Source organism: Anopheles cruzii, chromosome 2 (assembly GCF_943734635.1).
Source record: "Anopheles cruzii chromosome 2, idAnoCruzAS_RS32_06, whole genome shotgun sequence".
Taxonomy (NCBI): domain Eukaryota; kingdom Metazoa; phylum Arthropoda; class Insecta; order Diptera; family Culicidae; genus Anopheles; species Anopheles cruzii.
In genome coordinates this window covers 49,582,141-49,609,036 of record NC_069144.1, presented here as the reverse complement: position 1 = coordinate 49,609,036, position 26,896 = coordinate 49,582,141, and the positions used below count along the sequence as shown (strand labels likewise).

At 52.5% G+C, this 26,896-nt stretch overlaps 5 protein-coding genes across 5 annotated transcripts in view; 3 read left to right on the top strand and 2 right to left on the bottom strand.

The window, feature by feature from the left end:
* LOC128266888 (mucin-5AC) overlaps positions 1–1,357 on the top strand; it is a 43,935-nt gene extending 42,578 nt beyond the window's left edge. Inside the window, exons 4-5 of the mRNA XM_053003677.1 lie at positions 16–424; positions 493–1,357. Coding sequence (XP_052859637.1) covers positions 16–424; positions 493–812 — 729 coding nt within the window. The 3' untranslated portion in view covers positions 813–1,357. The remainder of the gene's footprint in view (positions 1–15; positions 425–492) is intronic.
* A 7,095-nt stretch (positions 1,358–8,452) lies between these two features.
* Positions 8,453–24,145, top strand: LOC128266887 (neurotrophin 1). The gene is made up of 5 exons (XM_053003676.1): positions 8,453–8,971; positions 18,563–19,440; positions 22,427–22,567; positions 22,681–22,836; positions 22,909–24,145. Exons 1-5 carry the CDS (start codon positions 8,453–8,455, stop codon positions 24,143–24,145), a joined length of 2,931 nt encoding a protein of 976 aa, XP_052859636.1.
* On the bottom strand, positions 11,340–12,182 carry LOC128277679 (trypsin alpha-3-like). The gene has a single exon (XM_053016173.1). It carries the CDS (start codon positions 12,180–12,182, stop codon positions 11,340–11,342), a length of 843 nt encoding a protein of 280 aa, XP_052872133.1.
* LOC128277680 (trypsin-like) lies at positions 12,740–13,582 on the bottom strand. The gene has a single exon (XM_053016174.1). The coding sequence runs from the start codon at positions 13,580–13,582 to the stop codon at positions 12,740–12,742; it is 843 nt and encodes a 280-aa protein (XP_052872134.1).
* LOC128277677 (trypsin alpha-3-like) lies at positions 13,824–14,730 on the top strand. Its single transcript, XM_053016172.1, has 2 exons — positions 13,824–13,857; positions 13,919–14,730. The coding sequence occupies exons 1-2, from the start codon at positions 13,824–13,826 to the stop codon at positions 14,728–14,730; spliced, it is 846 nt and encodes a 281-aa protein (XP_052872132.1).
* Positions 24,146–26,896: the final 2,751 nt, after the last annotated feature.

Genomic DNA, 26,896 nt, shown 5'->3' with positions numbered 1-26,896 from the left:
TTCTTTCCTTCGTAGATCGTGCACCGGGATTTGGCGGCTCGGAACGTGCTGCTAGACCACAACGGTATCTGCAAGATCTGCGACTTCGGTATGTCGGTCGACCTGGAGAAGGCCAAGTCTGGGCACGGTCAGATCCGGCTTCCGCGGCATCCGAACCAGAGCGAGTCGAGGTTCAAGTTTGACCTGACGGCGCGATCGTTTGGGATCGGTCGGCCGCAGCACCACGGGCATCACCACGACACCCACGGGGGTCGGCATGGGGGTAGCGGGGGACACAGTGGCCACAGTCACGGGCACGACACCAAGAGCCGGCCGGCGCTCCCGATCCGCTGGATGGCCCCGGAAGCGCTCCAGTATCACATCTTTTCCCGCGAAACCGACGTGTGGGCCTTCGGGATCGTCCTGTGGGAGATCGCGACACTGGGTAAGCGCCACTAATTGACCACCCTGATGCGATGTTCTAACCTGCCCCGTGTTTCTCCGCACCCGCAGGTTGCACTCCGTACCCCAATCTGTCCGGACGGGAGGTGGTGCGCAGCGTACCAAACGGTGCCCGGCCGGAAGTGCCCGTCGATTGCCGGCCGGAGCTGTACGATCTGATGCAGCGCACGTGGCGCAAGGATCCACGGCAACGGCCGACCTTCAGCGAGGCCCGTACCTGCCTGGCGCGGACGCTGTGCCAGTGGCAGCTGGAGGATAACGACACCTCGAACACCTCCGAGTACCTCGACGTGAGCGGCTTCAGCGAGGACCTGGAGCAGGGCATGGTGTACTTCAACCGGCGGATATCGGAGTTTGAGTGTGAAATCTAGCCCAACACCTGCGGCTGCTGATAATGTACATACTTTAGCGCTCTCTCTCATCCCCCTACTCTCTACTTCCGTGTTTTGCGTTTCATTCAGTCGTCCACCAAATCGTCCACCACCGCTATGCTCGGTAGCATTTTAGGGGTAGCCTTAATAAAATCTTCATCGTATCATGCGACCGCACCGATAGCAGCACCAATTACACACCATCGACAAGGAATGCCGCGGACGGCGGCGGCAGCAACTAGCGCAAGTGATAGCAAAGCAATTAGCGCACCGATCACCGAATCACCGAATGGTTTGGTTTTGTGTTTTTCCGTCCATCTGATCATTGTTGTACATTGGGAGCAAAAGTGTAGCATAGCAAAAGCATAGGTGATTCCACAGTAGGACCATAAGTGACCCCCTCCCATCCCCTCCTTCCATTGCTAGCTGTTAGGATTATTTTATTATTATTTTTACATTCGTTTGCGTTGCGTCCGGGGCATCGCGGTGTGCCGCACGGTGCCGCAACAGCCGTTTACAAAACAGAAATAAAAACAAAAACTTTTGAGGATTTGAAACAATAGCCACTGGTTTTTTTTTTGCATCGCTTCCTACCGAATTATGAGACGTTGACTGCCTAAGAACACGCAGTGCCGTGTAGTTTTTTAATTAATCTCTCAAAAGTTCGCAAGCAGACATTGGACTGTGTTTAATCAAAAGTGTATCGATTTGAACGTTTTTCAAATAAACTCTCAAACATGCAACTCTGATGAAAAACGGTAATTTCGACGCGTCGCTTGCTTGTCGCTACAGAGGTTGACTAAAAAGAAATGCATTATTTTTGCGTGAATCTAAAAACTTTATTTAAGAAGTTTCCGATGGTCCGATTGCCATTTTAAATCTTCCCTTGATCCCAATTTCTTATCACTCGGAAAGTTTTTCAATGCGTGAAAAAGGTTATAACCGCTCGGTGCAAGATCCAGACTATACGATGGATGCACTAAAATTTTCCAAACAAGCTCGCGGATTTTTGTAAAATCACTATGGACGTCTGTGGCCTTGCGTTGTCCTGATGGAACACAAAGCCTTTTCTGTGATAACTTCCTAAATTAAGAGAATTGTAAACCTTCATACTATGACAATGCACCATTGAAGTTCCTCGAGAATCAATTTATCATTGGCTAAAGATTTTATAACATTTATACACACCGATCAATCTGATATTGAATCGTCGACAGTATTTCGTGTTTCATTAGATTGATATCGAATGTTTGCCAGCAGACAGACTCGTTTGAAAACAAATATGCGGCAATTTATTGTCAGATTAACTACCTATGTTCAGGCTTCCTAACTTGCCAAATCTGATCCAACTGCTGATTTACTCCATTTCAGGAACCATTATTGTCAGTGTTGCCAGGCCGATTCTGAAAGCTTTTATCTAATTTTTGATCGCCAACAGATCGCTTTTCGACGATCGATCGGCTTCCGAAAGCTCCAGCAACGCCATCTTTGTGCGAGCTTTTTCTCGTGTTCAAAGCTCACATGCGTACAGTGTATGACAAAAGTGTAAGAACATCACACTCCTGTTTTGGAAGCATTCGAGGAAAAATATATTTTTAATGTCACAACTATACAACAACTCGAATAATAAGTTCAACAAAGAAAACAACAACTCCTGTTTATTCCGTTCTTATCTAAATACTATACTAAGTGACTATGGCATTAATGGGAACGAACGTCTGAACATCGCAAGAGTCGAATCACCAAACTCAAACAGAATGACAATCATGTACCCGTTCGATTTCGATTGCTTTTCTTATCCTTGTCCGATCCGATTTCTTTGATTGTTACATGAACTAAATCGGAACACTAAATCGACCATTTTAATCCGTGTTTCTACCCGCGTAGTATCATCACCTTCCCGTTTCGCTCCCGATGTATCATTTAAGTCCTCCACCGTAGCACCCCGCTCCAGGGTACCATCCCCGTCACGGTCCGTGGCTCGCCGAAACCCGTTCGACTGGGCGCAGGAAGCACCAGGAAGACAGCCGAGAAAACTGGGTCAATGACCGAGTGAAAAGGAAAAGATTCCAGTTCTCCCGCTAGTCCACCACCCCGGGGATATGTAGGTGAGTCGGTCTGTCACTTTTCCTTATTTCACGACGCGCTGGGCGTGGGTTTCTTTCCTTTTCCCCATTTTTCAACCTTCGATGCGCCCTTCAAGTGGTCCCTTCGTGCGGTGGGCAAGCACGCCCTTCGGGGAGCCGGTTTTCGGACCTTCGGGTCAAACGATGACGCATCACGCGGTTACAGGGCGGCCCCCCGGTGTTCGGGAGGCCCCGTTTCGGACCAATAGATGTCGGCCCGACACCTTGCCCGGGTTTCGGATTATGGGTGGCCTGTGTTGGGATGTGTGCGTTTCGTGTGTGTTTGTAATTTGTTTTTTCCACTCGACGGAGTGTCGAAAATGTGCGCTTGGCTCGACCACCAACAACCTTGACAGATATTTAAATCGTATCTTTCTCTCGCATTGGAGATTGTACACACGCGGCCTGCCTGTCCCGAGGCGGATTAACACCAGACGAAGCATCGTGTGGAAACGATTTCCTTCGCCGATTGTGTCTTACTTTCCACCCAAAGTGTGGTTTTGTTTTGATTTCAGTGTTTCGACTCCAGCGGAGCGGGCTTGGCTTTGCGAAACACCAGATGGGTCCGATTTCGCAGCAAACCCATACGAAAATCCGCTCGGATTGCGTGTGTGGCTGTGGCGACGAAAATGCCAATCGACTTGATTAATCGCCATTCCGTAATTCCGCAATCGTGGCGCTGTGATGTTTGGGGTTTCGAGCGGCTGCGAAGCGTTTTATCACCCCGAACCAGTTACTTTTACACCACAAATTATCTTCACATTACTTCACTTGACGGGAAGCTTTAGCAACTGACATTTGTAATTCCGCGACCGCGAAATGATAATCCGGCTGATTGTTGTGTTACTGGGTGAGCCGGATGTAACAACGTGCCACGATGTTTGGGTCTCGAAGTCCTTTTAAATCGCTCTAAAATCTGTAAATGGTCCAAATGAAATATTTCATTCATCATTTTGCATGTGCGATCCTCCGACTACTTTCGATTTTTGCCCAATATCTTCGAATCGGGCGAGGCAAATAAAATTCCTGCGAAATTCATTTAAATTCGCGCTTCTCAGCGCATCGTTCGAATGCGTGCTCAGTCCACTAATTGGCGCCGCCACCAAATACGAGGACTTCCCACGCGCAATCAGTCACGCCGCGTGTCTCGGTATGCTCGTTTATGTGTCCCCGCAGCATCGGCTCTCGGTTTGACCGCGATCGTTAGCCAGTCGCGCTCTGCGCTGAAGAGATCTCAAGAGATCAACCTCCAAAAAACCGCGCCCGGCAGATGGTTCGTGGACTCAAACACGCCGCCGAAGAAACAATTCCGTCCCGCTCCGTTTGACTCCCATGTTGACCTAGAAAATGAGCTAAAGAAGTCACCGGTCTCCCCTCGTCGTCGGAGGCATCTGCGAGGCAAAACGTGGTGAGAAATATGTTTCGATATTTGCGATGCGCGCTGGAAACTAAAGCCGATCGAACGGATTTCACGGCTCGTGTTGCCGTATCCGATTGCGATCTGTCACCCGGCCCTGGCCACCGCGTACTTTTTAGTTTCGTTACCTCTCTCTAGGTCACGGACGTCGTCATACGGGCATTCCACCCGGCCACCTGGCCCATTAGAGACTTTCTCGCCCGCCACCGGCGAGAGTCGGCGATCGGCGGAGAAGCGGTGAAATTCTCTCGCTCTCCCCACGGACCGCGGGCTCGGACTGAGTGATCAACCGCGATGCTCCTCGATCGTCAGTACGTCGCGAGATACCGATCCGAGTGGGCACGCCACACGCGCCATACGTTTCATTCGTTCACCTGAGTCCGGGAGAAGAGTGTGTTTGCTCGAATCGTTCCAAAAGGGTTTGTTTCCTGTTCTGTTTCCTACTAAAAATCGATCGCTCACTGCTGGGCCGGCCCTAACACCGGAAACGATCGGCCAGCACGTGAAAGCGGGGCTACGTGCGTTAAGTTCAATGTACCAGACGCTGCGCTGCTGTTTACATCTTCGCTGGTGCTGTCTGGGAAGTGTCTGATTGGGCTTTAGGGCCAGTGCGTGAGTGACGAGCAGAGCCCTACCGAAGTCATGCTGTGCTGTGTGGAGTGTACTACAGACCGAAACCGAAAAGTGTGCAAAGTAAACGTCACGCAACGCACCAAGGAAGCGATGACGCGCAGTGATCACCATTTGCGACAATCAGTCGGACGCCGTCGGGTGGGGCGCTCCCAGGAATGGGGTTAATCAGAGCAAAACTGTGCCAAAATGGGTTGGAACTGTATTTTCCCGAGTTCCGTTTTGCTCGCTCGTCGTTTTTTTTACGAGTCGGCGAGCGGCGAAGACAGGTGGCCGTCGGCCACAGAAGATGGGGCGCTGTCGACTGGGCACCCGATCGGTGGGACGAACCAAAGGTGAAGGTGAAGGAGAACAACAATGGAATGGCCTCCCTGCTCGAAGAAGATGACCAGCGTGCCGTGCCTCGATCGACGGATCAGGGAGGAAATATATGTCAATTACGGTTAGCTGTGGAAGCGCTTAGAGGGCCTCTTAGGGGGCCTGCTGAGCGGTAGCGTTTCTTGGGTTCCTGTAGATGCGTAATCCTAACGTTTTCAAAATAATTTCTACAACGTTCCGGACGGGAAGTTTCAGCAGATTCGCCATTCGGGGTGCATTTTCTATTCCGCAAACGCTCGCGTCGTCGTTTGTTGCGAGGAACAACCTGCACACTTGCAACTGTGCGCATCAAGTGTAACAACCGAAAGACAGTAAACAATTAAACAGTGGGAAACTGGAATTGATGGTTAGTGCGTCGCCGGCACCAGCCAATGTTTACAACGGAAAGCCGACCCGAGCCCGTCGGCGGGTTCGTGTCTTGCCGCACCGTTCAAGTCTTGCGTTTTGCGCTCGATGCAACTTAGTTTTCGAACGAATTACTTTTGCGAGCTTCAGCCAGCTAGCCAGCCGGCCAGGAGGACAGGAGAAACCGATGTGAACCGTTCGGGACTGCCAAAGCTGACACGGCACGGCGGCGGTTCACCTGCCCTGCCCTGCAGTGGTTAGCATTTTTTCAAGTTCATTGCACCACGTTTATTGCCCACTGCTGCTGCTGCTGCTGGCTGTGCGTGCCGGCGGCAGGGTGGCCCGTGTGGCGGTTTACAACGCGGGCAGGACGCGAGGGGGCAAAAACACTTGCCAACACCGCACACGGGGCATGAACCGTTGGCACGAACGGGGGGCGATTTTTCTTCTCACTTCGCTTCCAGCGTGCGGTGAAGCGTGGGCATCGCCAGGCATCGCCAGGCATTTGTCGCGGTCTTCGCTAGATTCGAGCGCGCTCAGGGCGTCAAGTTGTGGCAGAAGCCATCATTAATGGACGTTAACATACTAAAATACATACGCGGTAACGGTAATTTCCAATATTCGCCCACTGGCTACGGGTTGGGTTGGATGTTTACATTTTTTTTGCTCATAAAGCATTCATCTAAACGATTGGGAAAAAATGAGCGCAGCGATTTGTTGCAGTGCATTCAAATATCCTTAGGTCAGATAGACCGTAAGTTCCTTCGTAACAGGTTCAATTAACAGTTTCAGTTTAGTAACTAATAGTGAGACATTATTTTAATGTTCATCCTTATCTTCAGTATTGCATTTTTTTCGAACCGACTGACGGTCGAATAAGGGAAGGTTCTTTGGCATGTGGTCTCATTCGTAACACCCTTCGATTTAATCCTCCGGTTTAAGATTTGACCCTTTTGGTTTTTACACCATTCTGACTGTTTCCCGAATGGCCTAATAATTTAAATGGGAGTGATGGAGTGATGAAAGTTTATGAATTTTTATTATTTGATGTCAATGTGTGGCTTTTAACAGGAGATTGGAGTTTTCCATTTCCTGGCAATTCCATTTACTTCGAAGACCTCTCCTAAGCACTTGGTCAAACAAATTTACGTTCGTTCTGTGACTTTTCCAATAATAAAGTCCTTTAAAGTAAAACTATTCCAGTGGACTTTCAGTGGTAGTTGCCTACCACAGGACTTCTGTCTGTCATAATACAAACACACTAGCGACCTGCAGACTCCATCCATGGCTAAATTTTGGCAAATCGACTTCAAAAGTACCACCGAGTAACGGGGCAAACTGGCGCACTGCGCACACCCTGACCTGACCTGCGCATCGGCGCAACGGTCAGGATAATCCGCAGCCCCCGTCACCTCACGGTGACATAAATCCGGTGGACCGTGGCGCCGCGGGAATCCACAAGTACGTGGCGCAGTTCCGTGTGCTGCCACGTAACACGTGCGCGCGATGCGGCACGGTACGATGCGCTCCAGCGCCGGGCACGATTCAAAATTCAGAACCGAACCACAACTCAAAATTACCCAACTCGAATCCCGTGGGCCGTGGCCACGGGCGGGCTGGCTGGATGTTGGCTGGGACTACTGCAGGAAGTTGGACCTGGTGGTGCGCGATCGCACGTTCGCCAGCGCCAGCGGTTGCTCCGGCTGCTGCTCTCCATTTCAAACCCACCACCCTGAAGCCCTGAAGGCAGCCGGCAGGTGGCAGAGTCTGCATAATTTTCGTTTCGCCCCTCCCGCGGGCCCATTTGGGCGCGTTGGCGATCGCCCAATCGTCGACTTCCTGAAAACGTGCGCAACGTGACCCACGGAAATCGAATGGCGGAAGCGGGTGCGTTTTGTAATGGGCCGCACCGGGCCGCACTGTAAACGTGGGAGACTCCGACTCGACCCGACACACCGCTACGCTTTTCCTGGGTCCACCCCGATAAGAGTCCAGTTCCCGAACCTGGCTTCGCGCGACACTTCCGGCTTAGCGTCGGGATTAGCAACCTCGATCCTCGATCGAACTTTCCCGTAAGTTCAGTTGCGATTTCCCATCCCGAGAAATCGAACGATTCGAAAGTGCTTGCCCGAGCTACCACATGTCACCCGGTTGGGTCCCGCGTGACATCGTCCCCAGTGCCTTTTTCCCGCCGTACCACCGTGCGTAAGGCGGTGAACTGGGTGGGCAAATTATTTTCTCGCCCATCACGGGGCCCGTCGCTCCCCGGGGGAGGGAAATGGAACCACCGCAAGATAAACAACCTGCTGATGAGGCGACAGAAGTTGGACCGGCTGCCCCGGGTGTGATAATTTATTGGGCCCAAAGTGGGTCCACTTGTTGTTCACTTTCTACTCCCGTTTATTTGGCGCACGTTAAAACGAAGTCCATCCAGCGCACTTCCGGGCCACGTGAATTTATAGCCGTCGTCTGATGGATGGATTTGGGGAGCCCATAAATTTGATTAGACACCAGTAAAAGAAATCGCCCCGTATTGTTTGCTTCGTACCAACAGCTTTTACCTCCACCGAACTGCACCCGGGTGACAAGTGTTAATGAACGATAACCAGTGTCGCTCAAGACGTGCACTAATCAACCATGGCGTCGGTGCTTTAAACGATCCGTGCAACTGTGAATCGTGCGTCTCCCTGACAAGAACGGACCAATTAGCGTGCCGAAGTGACTGACGCAGAAAAGCGAACGCCATGCGATCGCGAGTGAAGTGGGCCTTCGTGGCCATCCTGTGGGCCACGCTCGTGTCACGGGGCGCCCTAGCGGCCTCCGATTCCGGGCTGCCCGACTTCGAGCTGGACGATGGCAAGGACGACGCGGACGATTACTACTACGTCAACGACGGTAGCGATCAGCAGATGCAGCCGTCGCACAAGATGATCAGCTACGCGAAGCCTCCACCAACGCAGGAAGTCCGGGAAGTGGCGGGCGAGGAGGAGCTAGAACCGTTCCTGATGGAGGACGACGATACGAGCTTCGAGCTGATGGACGACGTCGAGTTCGTCGAGCAGGGCGGCTCGGACTTTCAGCGCAAAGCCGAACGCATGAAGCACATCATGCTGAAGGCGTTCGCCAACCGGGAGTTCCAGCGCAAGTTTGCCGAGGTGCTGCCACTGCTGAAGGTGATGTCCCGGACGCAAAAGTCCACCCTGGCGGCCCTCATCTCGGCGCAGGTGAACTCGCGAGAAGGCCACACACTGTCGCTGGAGCAGGTGAGTGTCGGGAGGGGACACCCTTCCCAAGTCCATGTCTTAGGTGGTCTTAGATTTCGGTTGAAGCTGTGATCCAATCTCAGTAACGAGTTTTCCCAATCGTAATGTCCACTTTCGTAATATTGAGGCCAAAACGTGGCGTGGCGTCGTATCGAACTGTCCGCTGCGCTTAATCTGGATCTGGTTAACACCGATAACGGTGCTACGTTAAGGTGCTTAAATGAGAAACTTGATGCGTTCCCAGCGATATCAACTTTGTTTCCCTGCGTTCCACGTGCCAAACTGATGACGTTGCTAACGGATACCAGAGAACGCTGAATTGATTCCCTGGATGGGTCAATGAGTAAACACGGCCCCACGGCCACTTGCACTGAATTGTGATGTGTTGGTTTTAGACAGAACAATATCCGGGAGAAGGTATTTTCGGTGCTCCCAAAACACTGACTCCACAACCTTGGCGTTTATCGAAAAGGGGGATTAACGATAAGATATGTGGCCTTAAAAGCGCATTAAGGGCGCACCGGATATCGACCACCGGGTCCGGTGCTACTCGAGTCGCTGGCTACAGGCCAGTCAGTGTCAGTGGGCGTAACAAAACGCCACCCCGAACGCCAACAAAATGTTGAAGTTCTTCGTCGGTCTAGCGGTGGTACTGCTCGGTGGGACCACCGTATGCTGGGCCCAATCCGCGCCCGTGGATGCGGCATGGGGAGAGTTTCCCTCGGTGGTGGTGGTGAAAACTCCCGCCCTGAACAGCTACTGCCTCGGAACGATCATCAACCCGAACCATGTGCTGACCTCGGGCTCGTGCGTTATGGAGTACGGCGAACGATCCGAACTGTCACGGATCTACCCGCCACGCCTGGTGCGAGTGTTTGGGGGTGATATTATGATGGTTCCGGTCGCCAACACCCGGCAGACACGGGAAGCCCAACACATTTTTGTGAACGAAAACTTCCGCCCTGCAACGGGCGAAAACGATCTGGCCGTGATACGGGTAAGCCCAAAGGTGCGACGTGCGCCGTACGCTTCTGACTGCCGCTCTGACTTCTGACCTTAGCTCAACCAATCGTTCGTGCTGCCGAGCAATGCGCTCGAGGTGGCCGAGATGAGAATGCGCATCGTGCCAGACACTTACTTTTGCTACTGGGTCACCTGGACTTCGCCCGTCGGCGTTGCACAGAACGTGCCACGTCTGCAGAAGGTTTCCAGTTCCGTTTTCAATCGGGACACCTGCAACGAAGTGCAGCGCGTCGGAGCCTGGGAGATTCTGGTGCGCGAGGAACACATCTGTACCACGTGGCAGAATCCCACCATCGGCCTCCTGAACCCGGGCGATCCACTGTTCTGTGCGGGAGAGCTGAGCGCTGTCAACGCCCTCGAATGGGCAGTTACGGCCGGGCAGACCTCAACGCATTACTTGATCGGCACGCAGGTCCGCTTCGCCAGCCACTGGATACAGAACCAGCTGAACCGGACGCAGCCCATGCCCGTCGGCTGGAATCCGCACGTAGCTTAAAGACCGCCACCGGGGAGTGTCTCTAGCATTAGTTTCAATCATCTGTCAAATAAAGTCATTAGTGAATACTCGACTGAAGTTTGATTGCGAAATCGACACAGAATACGAATGTCAGGCGGCACGTAAATCATTATTCATAGATGTGACATTCACGATGAGGCAGGTTGTAGGTTATCAGCAGTTCGTCATCCGCAGGAACGCATTAGATAAAACGCGAACCAATATCTAGCTCCACCCCGATAGCTTAAGTTTATCGATCGGGATCTAGTGATAAGCTCTTCTGTTGGTAGCTCAGGTTACCTTTATACTCTTGTCGTATCTTCAAAGTTCTGAAATAATGTCGCTTTCGAAACAGGGTGATCTGGATGGAGGTTGATACTAACAATTTCTTGACACTACCGACTTCAAAAACGTCAAACTTCATTCTGGAAATTGTAAACAGTTAGTAACAAGTTTGACGTTTATGAAATTGGACATTGAATGCTTGCAGAAACTTGGGAAATATTCACTTCAAGTCAAACTATATTAAATTTGAAAATGAGCAGAGCAAGTAAGCAGCGTTTGGGGTTCGGAAAGCCCACAAGTCGTGCCTGAGAAGCCAATGCACTCACAACGAGTGACTGTAACCGTCGATGACGTACGGTGTGCCGAGAAATGTCAGCTGATTAGTTCTTCGGCGAAATTGAAACTTGGACTTGTACGAAATATGGTTTCACTCCATTAGAACACTCACGAGTGGTCGTAATAATAGAAACGACCACATGGAACATGTGGATTCGACTAGCAGGACGACCAACGCATGCTTTTATTTCACTTTTCGACATCGATCGACATTTTCTCACATCGATCTCACAACGGTTGCGGTGGAACCCAGCCGGCCGGTGGGTTGTCGTTGCGCGTGAACTGCGAATGGATCCACTGGGTGTACTGGCGCACGTCAATGTAGACGGCGGGCTGATTGGCCACTCCGCAGCCGAGCCCGAACGCGAGCACCCCGGTCAGCTGGCCGTTGCAGTACAGCCCGCCGCCCATATTGCCCAGACAGACCGAGGTGGTGGAGACTGCCAGCGACCCGGCACAGATCATCGTGCCCTGGACGCGGTTGTTGTGCACATTGGCCGCATTGCACAAGGGCGTCGCGAGGATCGTCTGCGGGATGACGTACTGCGACGTCCGGACGGCGGCCGTCGGCTGGTTCGCCGTGGCACCCCAGCCAGCGAACTGGCACAACGTGTTGTCCGGCAGGAGCCGCGCATTGAGGAGCGCCGGTTCGATCGTGTTGTGGAATTCGGGGAACATCTCGGAGACGCGCAGCACCGCGATATTGTTGTTGTCCGTCAGACGGTTGTAGTTCGGGTGGACGTAGCTCCGCGACACGCTACGCACCACGCGCCTCACCGATATTGGCACGATGTTGACGTCGCCCGCGATAATGCGCAACCAGAACGGGTTGATCATGGCGAAGGTGGTCGGGTTCATGACGCAGGAGGCCGCCGTCAGCACGTGCTCGCGGTTCAGCACCGTCGCCATGCAGTTCTGGGCGATGAACGGAGTCTCGAGGATGACGGCCGACGAGAACTGCCCCACAACGGCTATGGTTCCACCGGTGACCCGAGAGCTGCGCTCTTCGCTGGACCCACTACCGGCGAGGGCCACCGCCAGCAGGCAGGACACTAGAATCGTTTTCTGCATTTCCGCAAGTCTCTTTCACAAAATCCTTCCGCACCTGGCGAGTGCTGGACGACTACTGACTCGCGAGGGTCCTAGAGTCCGCTAATCAGCCAGACGTTTATCTTATCGCCCCCAACCCCCGGGGCCGTTGGGCCTGTACCTTAGCGACCGAGGCGATCGCTCCCGTCAGTTTTCCGTAGCTTCCATTGGCAGCGCATCGAACTATGAAGGGAGTTGCGTACATTCTGTTGGCTTTCGGTAAGATATCCTAGAACTCGGCGACCAGGCATACGAAGAAAACTGACGGTATCTTCCACAACCATCGCATATCTTCCACAACCGTACGAACCGTTTGTGCCGCACATTGCCGGCATGAAGAAGGAGCCGCCGTAACCGTCAGCTGATTGTTTCTTCGGCGTAATTGAAGATGAAAACTTGGACAACATTTAGTTTCACTCCATTTCCATTGGAACACTGACGAGCGGTCGTAGGAATAGAAACGACCACATGGAACATGTGAACTCGACTAGCAAGACGACCAACGAATGCTTTTATTTCACTTTTCGACATTTTTGGTCTCATAACGGTTGTGGTGGAACCCAGCCGGCCGGTGGGTTATCGTTGCGCGTGAACTGCGAATGGATCCACTGGGTGTACTGGCGCACGTCGATGTAGACACCGGGCTGATTGGCCACTCCGCAGGCGAGCCCGAACGCGAGGACCCCGGTCAGCTGGCCATTACAGTACAGCCCACCGCCCATATTACCCAGACAGACCGAGTTGGCGGAGGCTGCCAGCGCCCCGGCGCAGATCATCGTGCCCTGCACGCGGTTATTGTGCACGTTGGCCGCATTGCACGAGGCCGTCGCGAGGGTTGGCTGCGTGATGACGTACTGCGCCGTCCGGACGGCAGCCGTCGGCTGGTTCGCCGTGGCACCCCAGCCGGCGAACTGGCACTGCGTGTTATCCGGAAGGAGCCGCGTGTTAAGGAGCGCCGGCTCGATCGTGTTGTGGAACTCGGGGAACATCTCCGAGACGCGCAGCACCGCGATGTTGTTGTTGTCCGTCAGACGGTTGTAGTTCGGGTGGACGTAGCTCCGCGACACGTTACGCACCACGCGCCTCACCGATATCGGCACGATGTTGACGTCGCCCGCGATGATGCGCAACCAGAACGGGTTGATCATGGCGAAGGTGGTCGGGTTCATGACGCAGGAGGCCGCCGTCAGTACGTGCTCGCGGTTCAGCACCGTCGCCATGCAGTTCTGGGCGATGAACGGAGTCTCGAGGATGACGGCCGACGAGAACTGCCCCACAACGGCTATGGTTCCACCGGTGACCCGAGAGCTACGCTCTTCGCTGGACCCACTACCGGCGAGGGCCACCGCCAGCAGGCAGGACACTAGAATCGTTTTCTGCATTTCCGCAAGTCTCTTTCACAAAATCCTTCCGCACCTGGCGAGTGCTGGACGACTACTGACGGCGTTCGCCACCGATTTCTACGCCTTAAGCGAGGGTCCTAGAGTCCGCTAATCTGGACCGTGGCGCTGTCGGACGTTTATCTTATCGCCGCCCCCTGGGACCGTTGGGCCTGTACCTTAGCGACCGAGGCGATCGCTCCCGTCAGTGTTTCCGTAGCGTCCGTTGGCAGCGCATCGAACTATGAAGGGAGTGGCGTATATTCTTTTGGCTTTCGGTAAGATACCCTAGAACTTGGCGGCCAGGGATAGGAAAGGAACTTACGGTGTTTTCCACAGCCATCGCTGGTCATGTGGCCGGCTACCGGCTGCAAGAGGAGGATGAGTACGAACCGTTTGTACCGTTCATTACTGGCGGTACGAACGCCGTGCTAGGTCAGTTCGCATCGGTCGTGGCCGTGGGTCTGCCGGCTCCCCCGACCAACGCGTTCTGTGGCGGGGTGATCCTCAACGACAACCACGTCCTGACGGCGGCCATCTGCGTGCTGACGCCCCAGCACACCCTGCTCCAGAACACCGCGGTCACCATCCTGTCCGGGGCGCTGCAGCTCAACTTTGCCGGGGCCCGCATCGCGATCAGCGCCATGTACGTGCACCCGCAGTACAACCCGTACACGTTCGAGAACAACTTGGCGGTGCTGCGGACCAGCACCAACTTCTTCTTCCCGGTCGTGCCGGTTCCCAGTCTCGATGTGGCCACCATCTACGAGGAGGTCATGTTCGACGGCCAGGCATGCCAGGTGGTGGGCTGGGCCAACGGAACGGCCAGCCCGCTCCAGCAGTTCATCAACACGCCCATCCTGAACCGCGACACGTGCAACACGCTGGCGGTCAACTTGGGCCGCGTCCAGGACTCGATGGTGTGCGCTGGGACCACCGGAACCGGACCGGGTGTCTGCGCCAGCAACCAGGGCACGGGGCTGTTCTGTGAGGGCCGACTCGCCGGCATCCTGGTGACGGGACTCGGCTGTGGCCAGGCCAACAACCCGGGCATCTACGCCCAGCTGCGCTACTACCTGCCCTGGATCCGGGAGCAGTTCACGCGGCAAGATATTCCCCTCGCGGGCTCTTCGCCGATTCCTGCACTGTAACTCCGGAAGTCAATAAACTAAGCGAAGAATCGCCTGATTTGTACCCCTTACTTGAGTTTCTCAATGAAGTTCTTGGGTGCTAAACAAACATTCTGAACTGTCAGACTCGGCACAAGACCGCGAAGACACGAGCTTCGAATAAATACCCGGTTGTGAGCCGTAGGCCATCCACTTCTGAGTTTGTTCAAAGCATTACCCTCGCTGTATGCGATAGGCCATTGGAAGAGAAAGATGTGGATAAGCTACATCGGAAAAAGAGGTACATCTCCAGTAGGTTTGCGAAAAACTAGGATTCGATCCAAGCGTTGGAACTCGATAGAGAAATGGCTTCAGAACACGTAACATAACTTCTCGACACATTTATTCATCCCAATACGACCCCGAACTGGTACGTTCCGGTCTAAAGCTGTCCCGGCGACCAACCGAAGGGGCGGCCCTCGGTTTGATTGAACTGCTGCTCGATCCACCGGTTGTAGAAGCGGAGCTGCGAGAAGACGGGCGGATTATTGGCCACTCCGCAGTTAATGCCGAAGCTCAGAATGCCAACGAGCGCCCGGTTGCAGTAGAGGCCGGTTCCGGCGTTCCCATTGCACGGCGCCGCTCCCGTCGATGCGACCAAATTTCCGGCACACAGCATGCTCTCCTGAATGCGACCCGCGTGCATGGTCGCCTGGTTGCAGTTGTCACGGTCGTTTACCACCACCGGGATGAAGCGCTGCAGCACGTTGACCGGTGCGGTGACGGCGGCGGCCGCCGCTCCCCAGCCGGCAAATTGACAGTTCTCCCCGTTCGGTACGATGCGCTGTGTCCGATTGGCCACATTCAGGGTGTTTGAAGGTAGATCGTACGGCCGATCGAGGCGCAGCACCGCCACATCGTTCTCGAATGTCTGGATGTTGAACTGGGGATGCGGAAAGATCGCGATCACCTTCCGCGTCTGCCGGTGGCGGCTGATCGGAGCGAGGGCGATGTCACCTGCCACGACCGTGATCCAGTACGGATCGATCAGCCGCCGGTTGGCGCCGAACACACACTGGGCCGCCGTCAGGACGTGCTGGCGGTCAACGATGTTACCACCACAGTGCAACTGGAACGTCGTGTTGATCGACACGGCCGACGGAAACTGGCCCCAGGGCGAGTTGGTGCCACCGATCAACCGTGGGGCCCAATCGTCCGCTCCACGGTCCGCTTGGACCACCGCTAGTGGGGGAAGTAAACAGAGTCAATTGGTCCCCACGTTACATTGAAATCATTCCGGCGTCACCTTACCGAACGTCAAACAAAGTGCAAATACTAGCCACTGCATCGCTTCGGAGCGTCAGATCGATACTGAACGTTCCGGCCACGAGGTGACTGCTATCGAAGCCACTCCTGCGCATCCTTATCAGACTGCGAGCAGCTTCGCAAGTGATGGATTCGATTCGATACCGTCGCCTGATCTCGATACCCACCGGACCGGACGATGGACTAAAGACGGAAGCGGATTACCCGCTCCGGTTCTTATCGCCGGTTGGATCCGAAACGCGCTGTCGCAGAGAAATTGCGAAACCACCATCCTGTTTTTGCTTGACCGAGACAATGCGGTTGGAGTGTTTTATTTTTTGGCACTGATTTCGGCCGATTGCGAAATCGGAAGCTCGAACGATAAGATAGCTAGTCTGGTGTCCCGTCCCGGACAATGATATCTCTCGCGGCCGATAAGGCAGGCATTATAGCGGGCGGCTGCCCGCTTGATTTGGGTTCCCCGCTGAGTGATTTACAGCCGAGCATCAATTTATGCAATCGACCGCAAATCGACCCACCGGCCCGACCGGATGACGGATGTGGCGTCGATTTTCATTAAGCAAACAATTTAGCTGATGGATAGATTTGGGGATGAATTCTGCGAAAGAGTTGAGATAAGCTAAAGTGCCATATGTTTTCCGTCAGCCAGTCCAGTCAGCAAGGCCGTGCATGTTTCATTGCCACCTCACGAAGCTCAGGCGACCAATCAGCGATACGTCATGCGAGGAAATTTGGAGGCAATCTGTCAATTAGTTTGATTCCGATGGCTCATTAGATAGCGATTTCCATGACGAGATAAGTTTACAAAAAAGTTTGCATTTAGGAAAGAGATTTCTTGGTAGGAATGATTCGAATGGTTGCTTAAATCATCAATAAGTCATCAATGCGCCAATGACATGGTTGGCGAAGACGCTTCAAAAGTAGCTGAAGGTGTGCAGAGTATTGCCAATATTTTGGAAATGGCCACACTGATATCATTCACGCAGCATCAGGAGAACCCAGGACAAGTATAAAATATAAATTAGTATCAGTTCATATGATTCATAATTGAGAAGGCTCTTGTTAGGAGGTGATCCAAAAAGCAGCTGAAACTAGACTTTTAAAAGCTACTCGACTGGAAGAGTCGAATGAACGACGTGTTCTTATGGCCTTCTCCAAGTGCATAACTCAAAAATGCCACTTTCAGTTACACTGATTATTCCCATTCCAAAGTTCCACAATTATTTGCTAGAAGTGGTATGGAAAAGAGCTTTCGGGATTATGAAATTGTTTCCATATTCGAAAATCCCTCACAAAAAAGGTTCGGAAAGTAAAAAGTAGTATTAACGTCAGTTGCAATCGAAGCAGCAGGAAAACAAATCTTGTAATAAGAAATATTGCCAGAATCGAAACCCAATGCTGAATACTCAACATTGCCTGCAAACTTTCAGCCACATGCTCTTCAATATTGAGCTAAGAATCTGCCGATCCAGAGCCTGGAAGATAAGTTTGAAGTGTTAAGCAACTATCATCGTAAACAATTGTTTATGTATACTCTCCCAAACAGTACTTTTGACCAATAATTAATTAATGTTCTGACGCGAACATTGTATAGGAACAATAGGTATAGGTAAATCATTGTATGAGGGTTAAGTAAAGTGAAGTTGCACAGTATTTGCGCGTATTGAAGTGAAGTATTTGCACAGTAACAACTCAGACGAGCGGTGTAAATCCAAGACATGTTTATTCTTGGTGGTGACGACAACACTCTTGGGCAAATGTCGAGAGAATATCACACTGATAAAGAGAAAAATTCACACATTTTTTATGCCATTAATAAGCGTTTCTCCAAAGAGGAACTCAAGGAATCGATTCCTCATTTATGGTAATCATTCTGATGCTAGGTTTCGCCGAGCAGCTCGGCAGATATTTGCCTGTAACCCCTTTCGATGCCGTGTCTTCCTTCCGCAGGTTAGTTCCCCCGAGCGGAGACCCATCCCGTTCGGCCGTTCATGCATTATTTATTAACCATTTTGGGTTCCTTATTTATTTTGCGCCGATTGACGCGCCTGTGTCGAGACGTTTTGGCAAAAGAATTGAAATTCTTCACCCGAACCGCGCGCTCATTTGTGATGCGATTGAAGTGCTAACAACGCCGAACGCTCAGCCATAAACACCGAACCCGGCCATTGTTGTGCGAAATGTTCACCGAATCCTGCGCCGCCGCGGGTCCCAACCAACAGCAAACAACCTTCGAACGGTACTGCCGTGGCGTTGAGCACCCGCGGAAGTACCGGAATTTCACCGCGAAAACGATCGATTTGGCACATTTTCGGAGGAACTTTACGTTCCCGTCTTTCGGCGGGGTGAGGCCGAGTTCTTGGCGTACGCCGCGTCGGAAGAATTCGTTGATTGGAGCAATTTCGTTGGAGCGCCAGCGGGCAAGGCGTCGACCTCAATTCTTCCGCTCGCCAGAGCAAGGGGTAGCATAGATCCGGCTGGAACAACTTTACACCAAATAACTGGGCCAAAGCAATTACTGACAGACCGTTTGGCGTTTCGTTTGCAGGTCAAAGCAATGTTCGGTAACCGGCCCGAGCTGATCCTGCCCCTCGTCTACGACATCGCCAACATGATCCGAACCGTGGCCAAGCGCGAGAGTCTGTTGTTCGAGCAGAAGCACCCCGGCGCCGAGGAACCCGGCTCCGATCGTCCCGACTTCCTGGAGGACGAGGGCGTCCTGTCGAATCATCTGCTCCGCCGGAGCTTCAGCACCCGGCCGGAGCCGCACGGGTTCCGGACGAACGATCGGCGGCCTGCCGACGCCAACCTGCAGGACGACCGACTGGTGGTGGATCTACCGGAGGATTTACGGGACGACGCGGAGTCCGAGAGCCGCTCGATCCGCTCCTCCGATGTGCCGTTCTTCGAGAAGCTCGTCCAGGCGCTACCCCGGTTCAACGTTCAGCGCACCCAGGACCGGTCCGACGATCGGATGACGTACCACGAACGGAAGCTGAACATGACCGCCTTCAACGCGTCCGCCAGTCAGCGCGACCAGCTGGCGATGGCCTCCGATGGGCCGATCCCGGTCACGTTGCCCAAGGTGTCGGCTAAACCCCAAACGCTGGTCCCTGTCCCGACGGTACCGAGCCCGACGGCACTGCCGAGTATCGCGTCCGCGGACCTCTCCGAGTCTTCGGGGCACAGGCTCACGCTGGACGAGATCGAAGACCTGGCGTTCAGTGGACTGAATGGGACGGATAAGGACGGGACACTCGGCGCCGGTAGCAACGCTTCGGGGCTAGCCTCTACTTCCGGAGGGCCCGTAGCAGAGCGGCTGGTCGGCAATCGGCAACGGCCGCAGGGACTCCACACCTTGCTGCCGAACGAAAACTGTGAGCACTTCTCGGGCGGCGTCTGCATCCGAGTCGCCAACTATCCCACGTAAGTTGCCTGAGGCCAACGGAGGTGGTGCTGGTGGTGGTAAGAAGTTGTTGATCTGATTGGAGAAAGTACCAACCAACCGCAATAGGAGCTCTCTCGATCGACGGCACGTCGATCTCGACCGAATCAGATCGATCGTGTTCAGGTGTTAATGTGTTACTGTTCATCGCGATTGTTTACGAGCCCATGAACGTCGTGGGGCCTTTTTTCTGACCAATTTCTCTCCAGCGGGAAGACGATCCTCCGACGTCTTGTTGCGCAAAAAACAAACCACACAAACCGGCTCGCGCAATTATCGCGCGCGAGAGTTGATGAGATCTCGAATCCCAACGATGTAATGTAATTTCCGCTCGACGTAGCTCGGATGTACCGGCTTGATGGCGGGTCATTCCGAGAGCGATCGCAACGACACTGCAGCGCGGCCTCGGTTTCTTTCTTTCACTTTCACACACACACACATACACCGAGACGATCATGTACAACTCAATTCGTGGTTCCGTTCCGTTCCGGAAAGCGGCATGATTGATTGTGCGTTCCGGCGTCGCGTCCGGCAATCTGGTGCGATCGATCAGATCGCGTTGCATAAGGCGCGTTGCACCTCTGAGCGGGGCGAGCGGCAGGCATCGACCGCGTCTGCGTCATTCCCGACGCTCCCCGCGAGGCGCATCACGTGTTTGCGTATTTTCCGAGGAACGGTTTGCGTGCGCCGCGCGCCGCCGTTACTCATCGCATTCGTGGCGTGCTCGAAGCCGGAACCACCCCGCCCGACAAAGCTTCGTTACGCAGCATATTTGCGGCAAGTTCGCGGGGTGGCATTAGGGCGGGTTGGTGGGCTGCCGGTCGGGATGATGCGCTCGCGAAGATTCTCTTATCTTCTGCGGCATTATCTGGCTCGCTTGCGATCCTGGTTCGATGCCGAAAAGGAATGTCACTTATCAGTTCACTTCTGGTGGGACTATCTTCATGATATTGCCAGGAAAATACATGTCAAGCTGAAGCAGCAAACGAGCTTCTAAAAACGCACTACATTAAGTTAACGTAAATAGGAGATCTTCTTATAAGTTCCTTAGAAATAAATATCAGAAGGTGGATTTTTATTTAATATTGGTTTATGATTTAGCAAAGTTCAATAGAGGCCAACCAGATCGGGAACTTCTAAGAAACAAATAGGTGCATTGTTTCCTGTATAAACACATGTTGAGGTTGAAACACCTCGCGAACGCTCTTCATTAGAAATAGAAATAGAAATATCTTCATTAAACTTTTAACGAAGCGTACAGTAGCTTTAAACGCTAACTAACAGCGTTCCATTATTTATGTAGAATGCCCAATGGTATGAGCTTTTCTCACAACGATAATAGGCGATTTTTAAATTCTTTACACGAAGAAGGTGCGCAAAGCGAAGTGCACGAAACCGAAACCCATTCAGTTTCGCACCGTGCCGGGGCGCGGTGTTAATAGCATAACTAAATAAATAAACACCGCAGGGCCGGGGCACGCGTGCCCGCGGAACATCTTAACATAACAAATCTCCGTGGGCGGACCGGACCGAAGCAACATCGAACAATTTTCCATTTCCCTGATTTTTCCAATACTTTCACGAACGCGGGCACGTGCCGAGGCAAGTCGAATAATTTTTTTGTAAATGTAAATACCAGGAATGGTGCAGCATAATACACATAGCCCACGGTGCGGGGCGATGTAACGCATTTTGCTGGCGATGGACGGTGAACGATTTAAAGGAAATGCCAACCAGCGGCATCGTGCACAAAGAAAGTGCCGATCGGTTCAATAATTATCGCTTACACCGCATTGTTCCGGCGAACAATATTATTATCGATTTAATTACCTTAGGGGGTAGCATAAGGCTGCACATGAAAATGTTCGACTAATCATGCTTCTAGTAGGTTGTTTAGTTTTGGTTATGCTACTGCTAAATGTTTGTATTGGAATTTCTATTTGCTGTCTAACATTGAAACTGGCCTTTACAAAATACAGTCTATCAAAGAGTCTGTCGATTCTGTCTTCTGCTGGCAGTACGATTGTCCTAATTCCACCACAATGCAATGGTACAAGGAGTTCAAAGTTTTATTGTAATGAGTCTTCTCTGTGCCGACCTTGTGTACTACGAACATTGATTACTGGAGTAGTAAAGTAGCATAATTGATTACTATTTCTTGAATCCTTTTAAAGCTTTACAATGCTAGTAAAAGCACGTCAAAATGTAAACTGTTTTTAAAAATTTACGGTAATGAAATGATAAGAAAATGATAATTAGGATAAGGAAAATAACATATTTTAAATCAAAATGATGCCAAGAGCTGGCTCTGATTGTTGTCAAAGTGACTAAGCCAGCATGAACTTGCGGGACATTAGACAACACTGACGTGGTAAAGGACTGAAACTCAGCTCTATTTGATTCCTCACGCATCGGTTTAAGAAGTTTTTGAGTTCCTTTTTGAGGATCCAAACCGTCTTTCTCACCACATAGAACAGTTCGAAACCCATCGGCATATCGAATCCAAACCGGATGGCTAACATTTGTCGAGCTACCTCATTACAGCCAACGAGCAATGCTGCCTCATAGGGCATGCTCGTTCGAATATTGTTAGACCCTAGCGGATGTCTCATTAGCGTTCGGTCGACGAGAGCAAACATTTGCCTTCACGCTGCACGCCTCATCGAAAGCGACAACTGATTGAAACGTACCTCCCGATTGGCCATGGGAAGCGTTTAATTGACACACGGTCCACGGGCCGACGAACAAATCATCACCCAGGCGGTGGGGAGCATAATTAAGAAATGAGACCCCCGGCGGCGATCGCGGACTGCCGATCGCAAATCGGTCAGCGCCAGAGACACATCGAGCTTTCGCGCGCCAACTTTCACCGCTCGGCGTTAGGTTAATGTTTCATGTGGCCTTTCCTTCTCTCTCTCTCTCTCTCTCACGATCATTCATTTTATGCTTCATTTGGCGGGGGCACAGGTCCGAGATCATGTACAGCATTACGCGCCACCGGCATGCGATCGGGGCGCTGCTGGCGGAGTACATCGACAAGTCGACGGCCCAGGACCGGACCGTGTACGAGCCGGACGAGATCGAGCAGGGCATCAACACGAAGCTGAGGTGAGAAAAGTGCCAACTTTCGATGTGAGGGGCCGACCTCCATTCGCCCCCAATTCACGTTTCTCTTCTCTCGTTGACCCGCGAACCCCCGTGCGGTCGGCTAAAATCGATAGAAAACGCGAGGATGACCCCTCGAAGGCCGGCGGTAGCATGTGCCCCAGCATCATCCGGTACGCACGGCCCCAGAAAGCCCGCTCGGCGACCGGAGAGTGGAAGTACATCGTCAACACCGGCGAACACACACAAACGCTGCGGCTGGAAAAGTGCAGGTACGTCACGCGGGGGCTCCTTTGCCAACCTCGACCACGCTTTAACCACGATTTCACCTCGTCCCTCCGTAGCACGCCGCAAGACTCGTGCACCTACCTGACGGACAACTTCCGGTCGCGCTGCGTCCAGATCTACAACTACCACCGGCTGCTGAGCTGGGACGCGGCCCGAGGGCTCCACGTCGACATCTTCAAGGTTCCGACCTGCTGCAACTGCCACATCGACGGCTACCGGGAAACGTTCCCGCCGCTGACCAGCTACAACGACCTGAAGTCGAAAGCGCACGAGGACCCGAACGAGTCCGCCTCGACGCTCATCCGGAACACGCACCAGTACATCCCGCACCACCCGGCGCACCATCCGGCGCCCCACAACCATTACTCCACGCTGCAGTTCGATCAGGTCGAGCAGGAGGACGAGTCGGACGACAACATCGCGTACCAGTTCTCGAACGGTTTCCAGCGTGTCCCGAAACCACCACCACCGCCGCCTTCGAAGTCGACGTATGACCACCACCTTCCGGCCGTTCCACCACCGCCGCCCCCAAAAACACGTTTCGATCGGCCAGCGGTTAAGCACGGCCCCAAACCAAAGCATCCGGGCCACTTCGGAGCCCCACCGACCCTGGACACCTACCTGAGTCCGCCGCCGAACGATCTCGCCTACGGTTCCCCGTTCAAGCGCGGCCCGCACGCCTTCCAGACGGACAACGCGCTGAAACGGGCCGGAAACGTGGGCAGCGCCCCGAACCGGAGACAGCCTCTCCGGAAACCGGTCGGGCTTCACGACCAGAGCATCGCCGAGACGGATTCGCGCATTAACCAGGTGCTGGTGTTGCCTCCTCCGTCGGGCACGGGCCAACTGGACGAGCTGGCGGGACCGCAGGTGCAGGCACAAAATATCATCGAAAAACATCGCCGCCGATCGCAAACGACGCTGCAGCCGCCGATGACCACGCTGCAGCAGCAGCTTTACTCGTCGCAGAACGGGTTCCGCCTGGTGCAGTCGCCAGTCGGCACGCAGCCACCGCTCCCCAACCCGACGGTGCCGCTCGTGACGGCCCCACAACCCGCGAGCACGGCCAGCACCAGCACGACCACGGTCACGACGACCAACGGTCATCAGCGGATCAACTACAACTACCATCCCATCATCGACTTCTTCGAGGAGGCCGAAGAGGAGGCCCCCATTTCGGACCTCACGCAGGAGCAGATTGATCGAATCGGTCTCAACGGTCACACGTCGCTTAACAGCTGGAAGCCGCTAATCACCGGCAACAACGGTGGCCGACAGCGGTTTCATCGCTAGTGCGCCTGCACGTATGCAACCAGCAAGCCACTGGCACCACTGGCGCCGGAACATCGACGATGATTATTAGTTACTCGATTTCAGAGACCTAGCGGATAGACATAATTTATACTAAACGACTAAACGTAGACTCTCTAAGTTTAACGGCTAAGGTAGCGTAATTCCGGATTGAGGGATTGGTCCAGCCCGCGGTCCTACACCGAAAGGGCGACAAAAGGCGTGACATTACGGGCCGGCGTACGTTAGCCATAGTTCGTTTCGAATTGCGGCTTCGCTTCGGCGCACGATTGTGTAAGTTACTTCAGCCGAATGGTTCAACAAACGTAGGATCGCTGTGATTGAGCAAATAAACGCGAAAACAATGCGGCTTCTGTTGCCTAATAAAATGTTGGTACGTGAAAAATGATACACTCTCGACTCGACATTATTCATATTCCATTTGGCGCATATAGTGCAACGGGAATAGGGATTTCTTTACTGTGGCTCTGGCTGACCAGCCTACCTGTAATATCGCTATGAATTGACCAACACAACAGAGAGCTGGACGTTCCGACTGTGAAGATCTCTCAGCTCATATCTATCAGTCACTCAACAGTCTGTGGATCATAGTGTTGTATTTATTGCTAAGTAAATTGCCGAATCCATCCTTTATTGTGCCTGCGGGCCTTTATTTGCTGCCCTCAACTGAAGTAGTAGTAGCAAAATCAAAGATGATTCAAAATTCATTTTTACTTGTGTAAGAATTATGGCTGATATAATCGAAGTCTTTTTGTGTCCAGGTCCAGGACGGATCAATGTTTGTGTAGGGTCTGTTGCAGTTGAGATTCAGGTAGGTCTTAATATTCACTAGCATCAAACTAAGTAACATCAAAGCGGGATGGAACTCAGATATCTTGAGTCCAAAATGGCTAACTCTTAAAGCCGCTTCGAACTGTAGTAAGAGGTGCTGAAATATATAAGTTAATTTTGAGTCCGTATTAGGTCTCTAACCTACAAAGGCTTATATTTACATCGCATGCCTCCATATTTCTTATTTTTCCTTCTGGACCCATTTTCATTTTTCGGATCCCTTCAATTCAGTAAGGTACACATTTTGTTGAATGTTGTGGTTTAGCAAGAATTGGCATAAACGAGTTAATCGAGTTATTCGACCCTAAGCCTGACCGGTTTGAAGCTAACAAAAAACGGTACAGCAAATACTACCCAGGGTTAGCCACTTATCATGATTAGTACTTCGGCGAATACCACCCATTTTTTTAAATATTTTATAAATTCACATCATGATGATTGGAAATTACCCTCGATTTTGCACATTTCAATGAGCCAAGTAACAATGTTTAGAATCCTGAAAAATATCATGTTAACAGCACTGACTGAGATCCTAAGCCGTTTAGGAAGTATAGCACTGTCTGCGAATCATTACGACATCTCAATTCGCCCTAACATTACCATTCAACCAACACTTCGGCCCAGATCCAGAAAGTGGCCCCGATTATTCCCAAGCTCTCAAACGCCAACGTGAACCAGTATTACCCGTTCGACGTGACGTTCGTGACCTTAAAGGTTCGCTCGTACCTTCACCTTGTGGCCGGAAAAGGCGGAAGACCGAAGGCGAATGCGGTGACCTACGATGGGCAAGCGGCGAACCCGAAACGCACCCATAGGCCCGACGCCCTGGTCCACGGCCGACCCACGGCTTCACAATTAAACGGGCAAATGAAAACTGCACATAGCACAGCATAGGGGCCAGCCATCACAAGTCTATCCCAAATGTCCGACTCAATGTCGCACCCCCCCGGGTGGGTGTGCGTAGCCAGCCATTCATTCACCCGCCGTTTGTCGCGACGATTAGTGTCACCCACCATACCATGGGCAAGGTCAGTCCCGTTGGGGCACCCTGTGCAATAGTGCAAAGATGGGCTCCCCGCTCACCCGCGCAGCTTCGTCTTTGTGCTGACCCTTGTGCTGCAGCTCGCACCTGGGACCCGGTCGTGATTGCAATAAATTAAAAAATAGTGCAACACCACAACGCCGTGCCTGCCGTGCGATGGAAAGAGTGGTGGCCATCGATCAGCGGGCGGCCGGCGATTAGTTTTCCCCGCACGTCGGATGCAACCGTCCGGAACCGGCCCGTTTAGATCGCCACAGGATCGAGTTAGGCTGACAAGGCAAGTATCAAACCGCATCAAAAGTTGCGTATTCAAATGATCTAATACAATGTTGTCAGGTGTAGAGCACGGTGGCATAGCCTGCTAGATCGCCGCCACCCAACCGAATCTGGGTGGCAACAGTAACCCAATTCCCGGCTGCAACTGTATTTTTAGCTTATCAACCCTGTATGTGTTCCTTTTTGGAGGAAAAACCGCGTGCGATCAACCGAAGCCGAACGCAAATTAACCGTCGTTGCGTTGCGCAATCCTGCTGGCGAGTGACAAAATGGCCGTTGATTTGTTTTCCAGAATCAGCGCAGTACAGTAATTGGCCTCGCGCCACGCGTTATCTAATGACCAATGATTTGGCGAATCATTGCGCATTGGTTCCGGCGCACTGCTGGTGTTGCGTGTCTGGGTTGGATTTGTATGGTTGCTTTCGTAATTCAATGAGGAAATATCCTAACATTTGTATTCGAGCGATTCATCTCTGTATGATTTAAGTACAGCTTAATTTGAACAAAACTCAGAAGCTTTCCTTTCTGTCAAGTAAACACATTTCTTCTAGGTAAACATACTATTCTGTCGCTTTCCTTTCTGC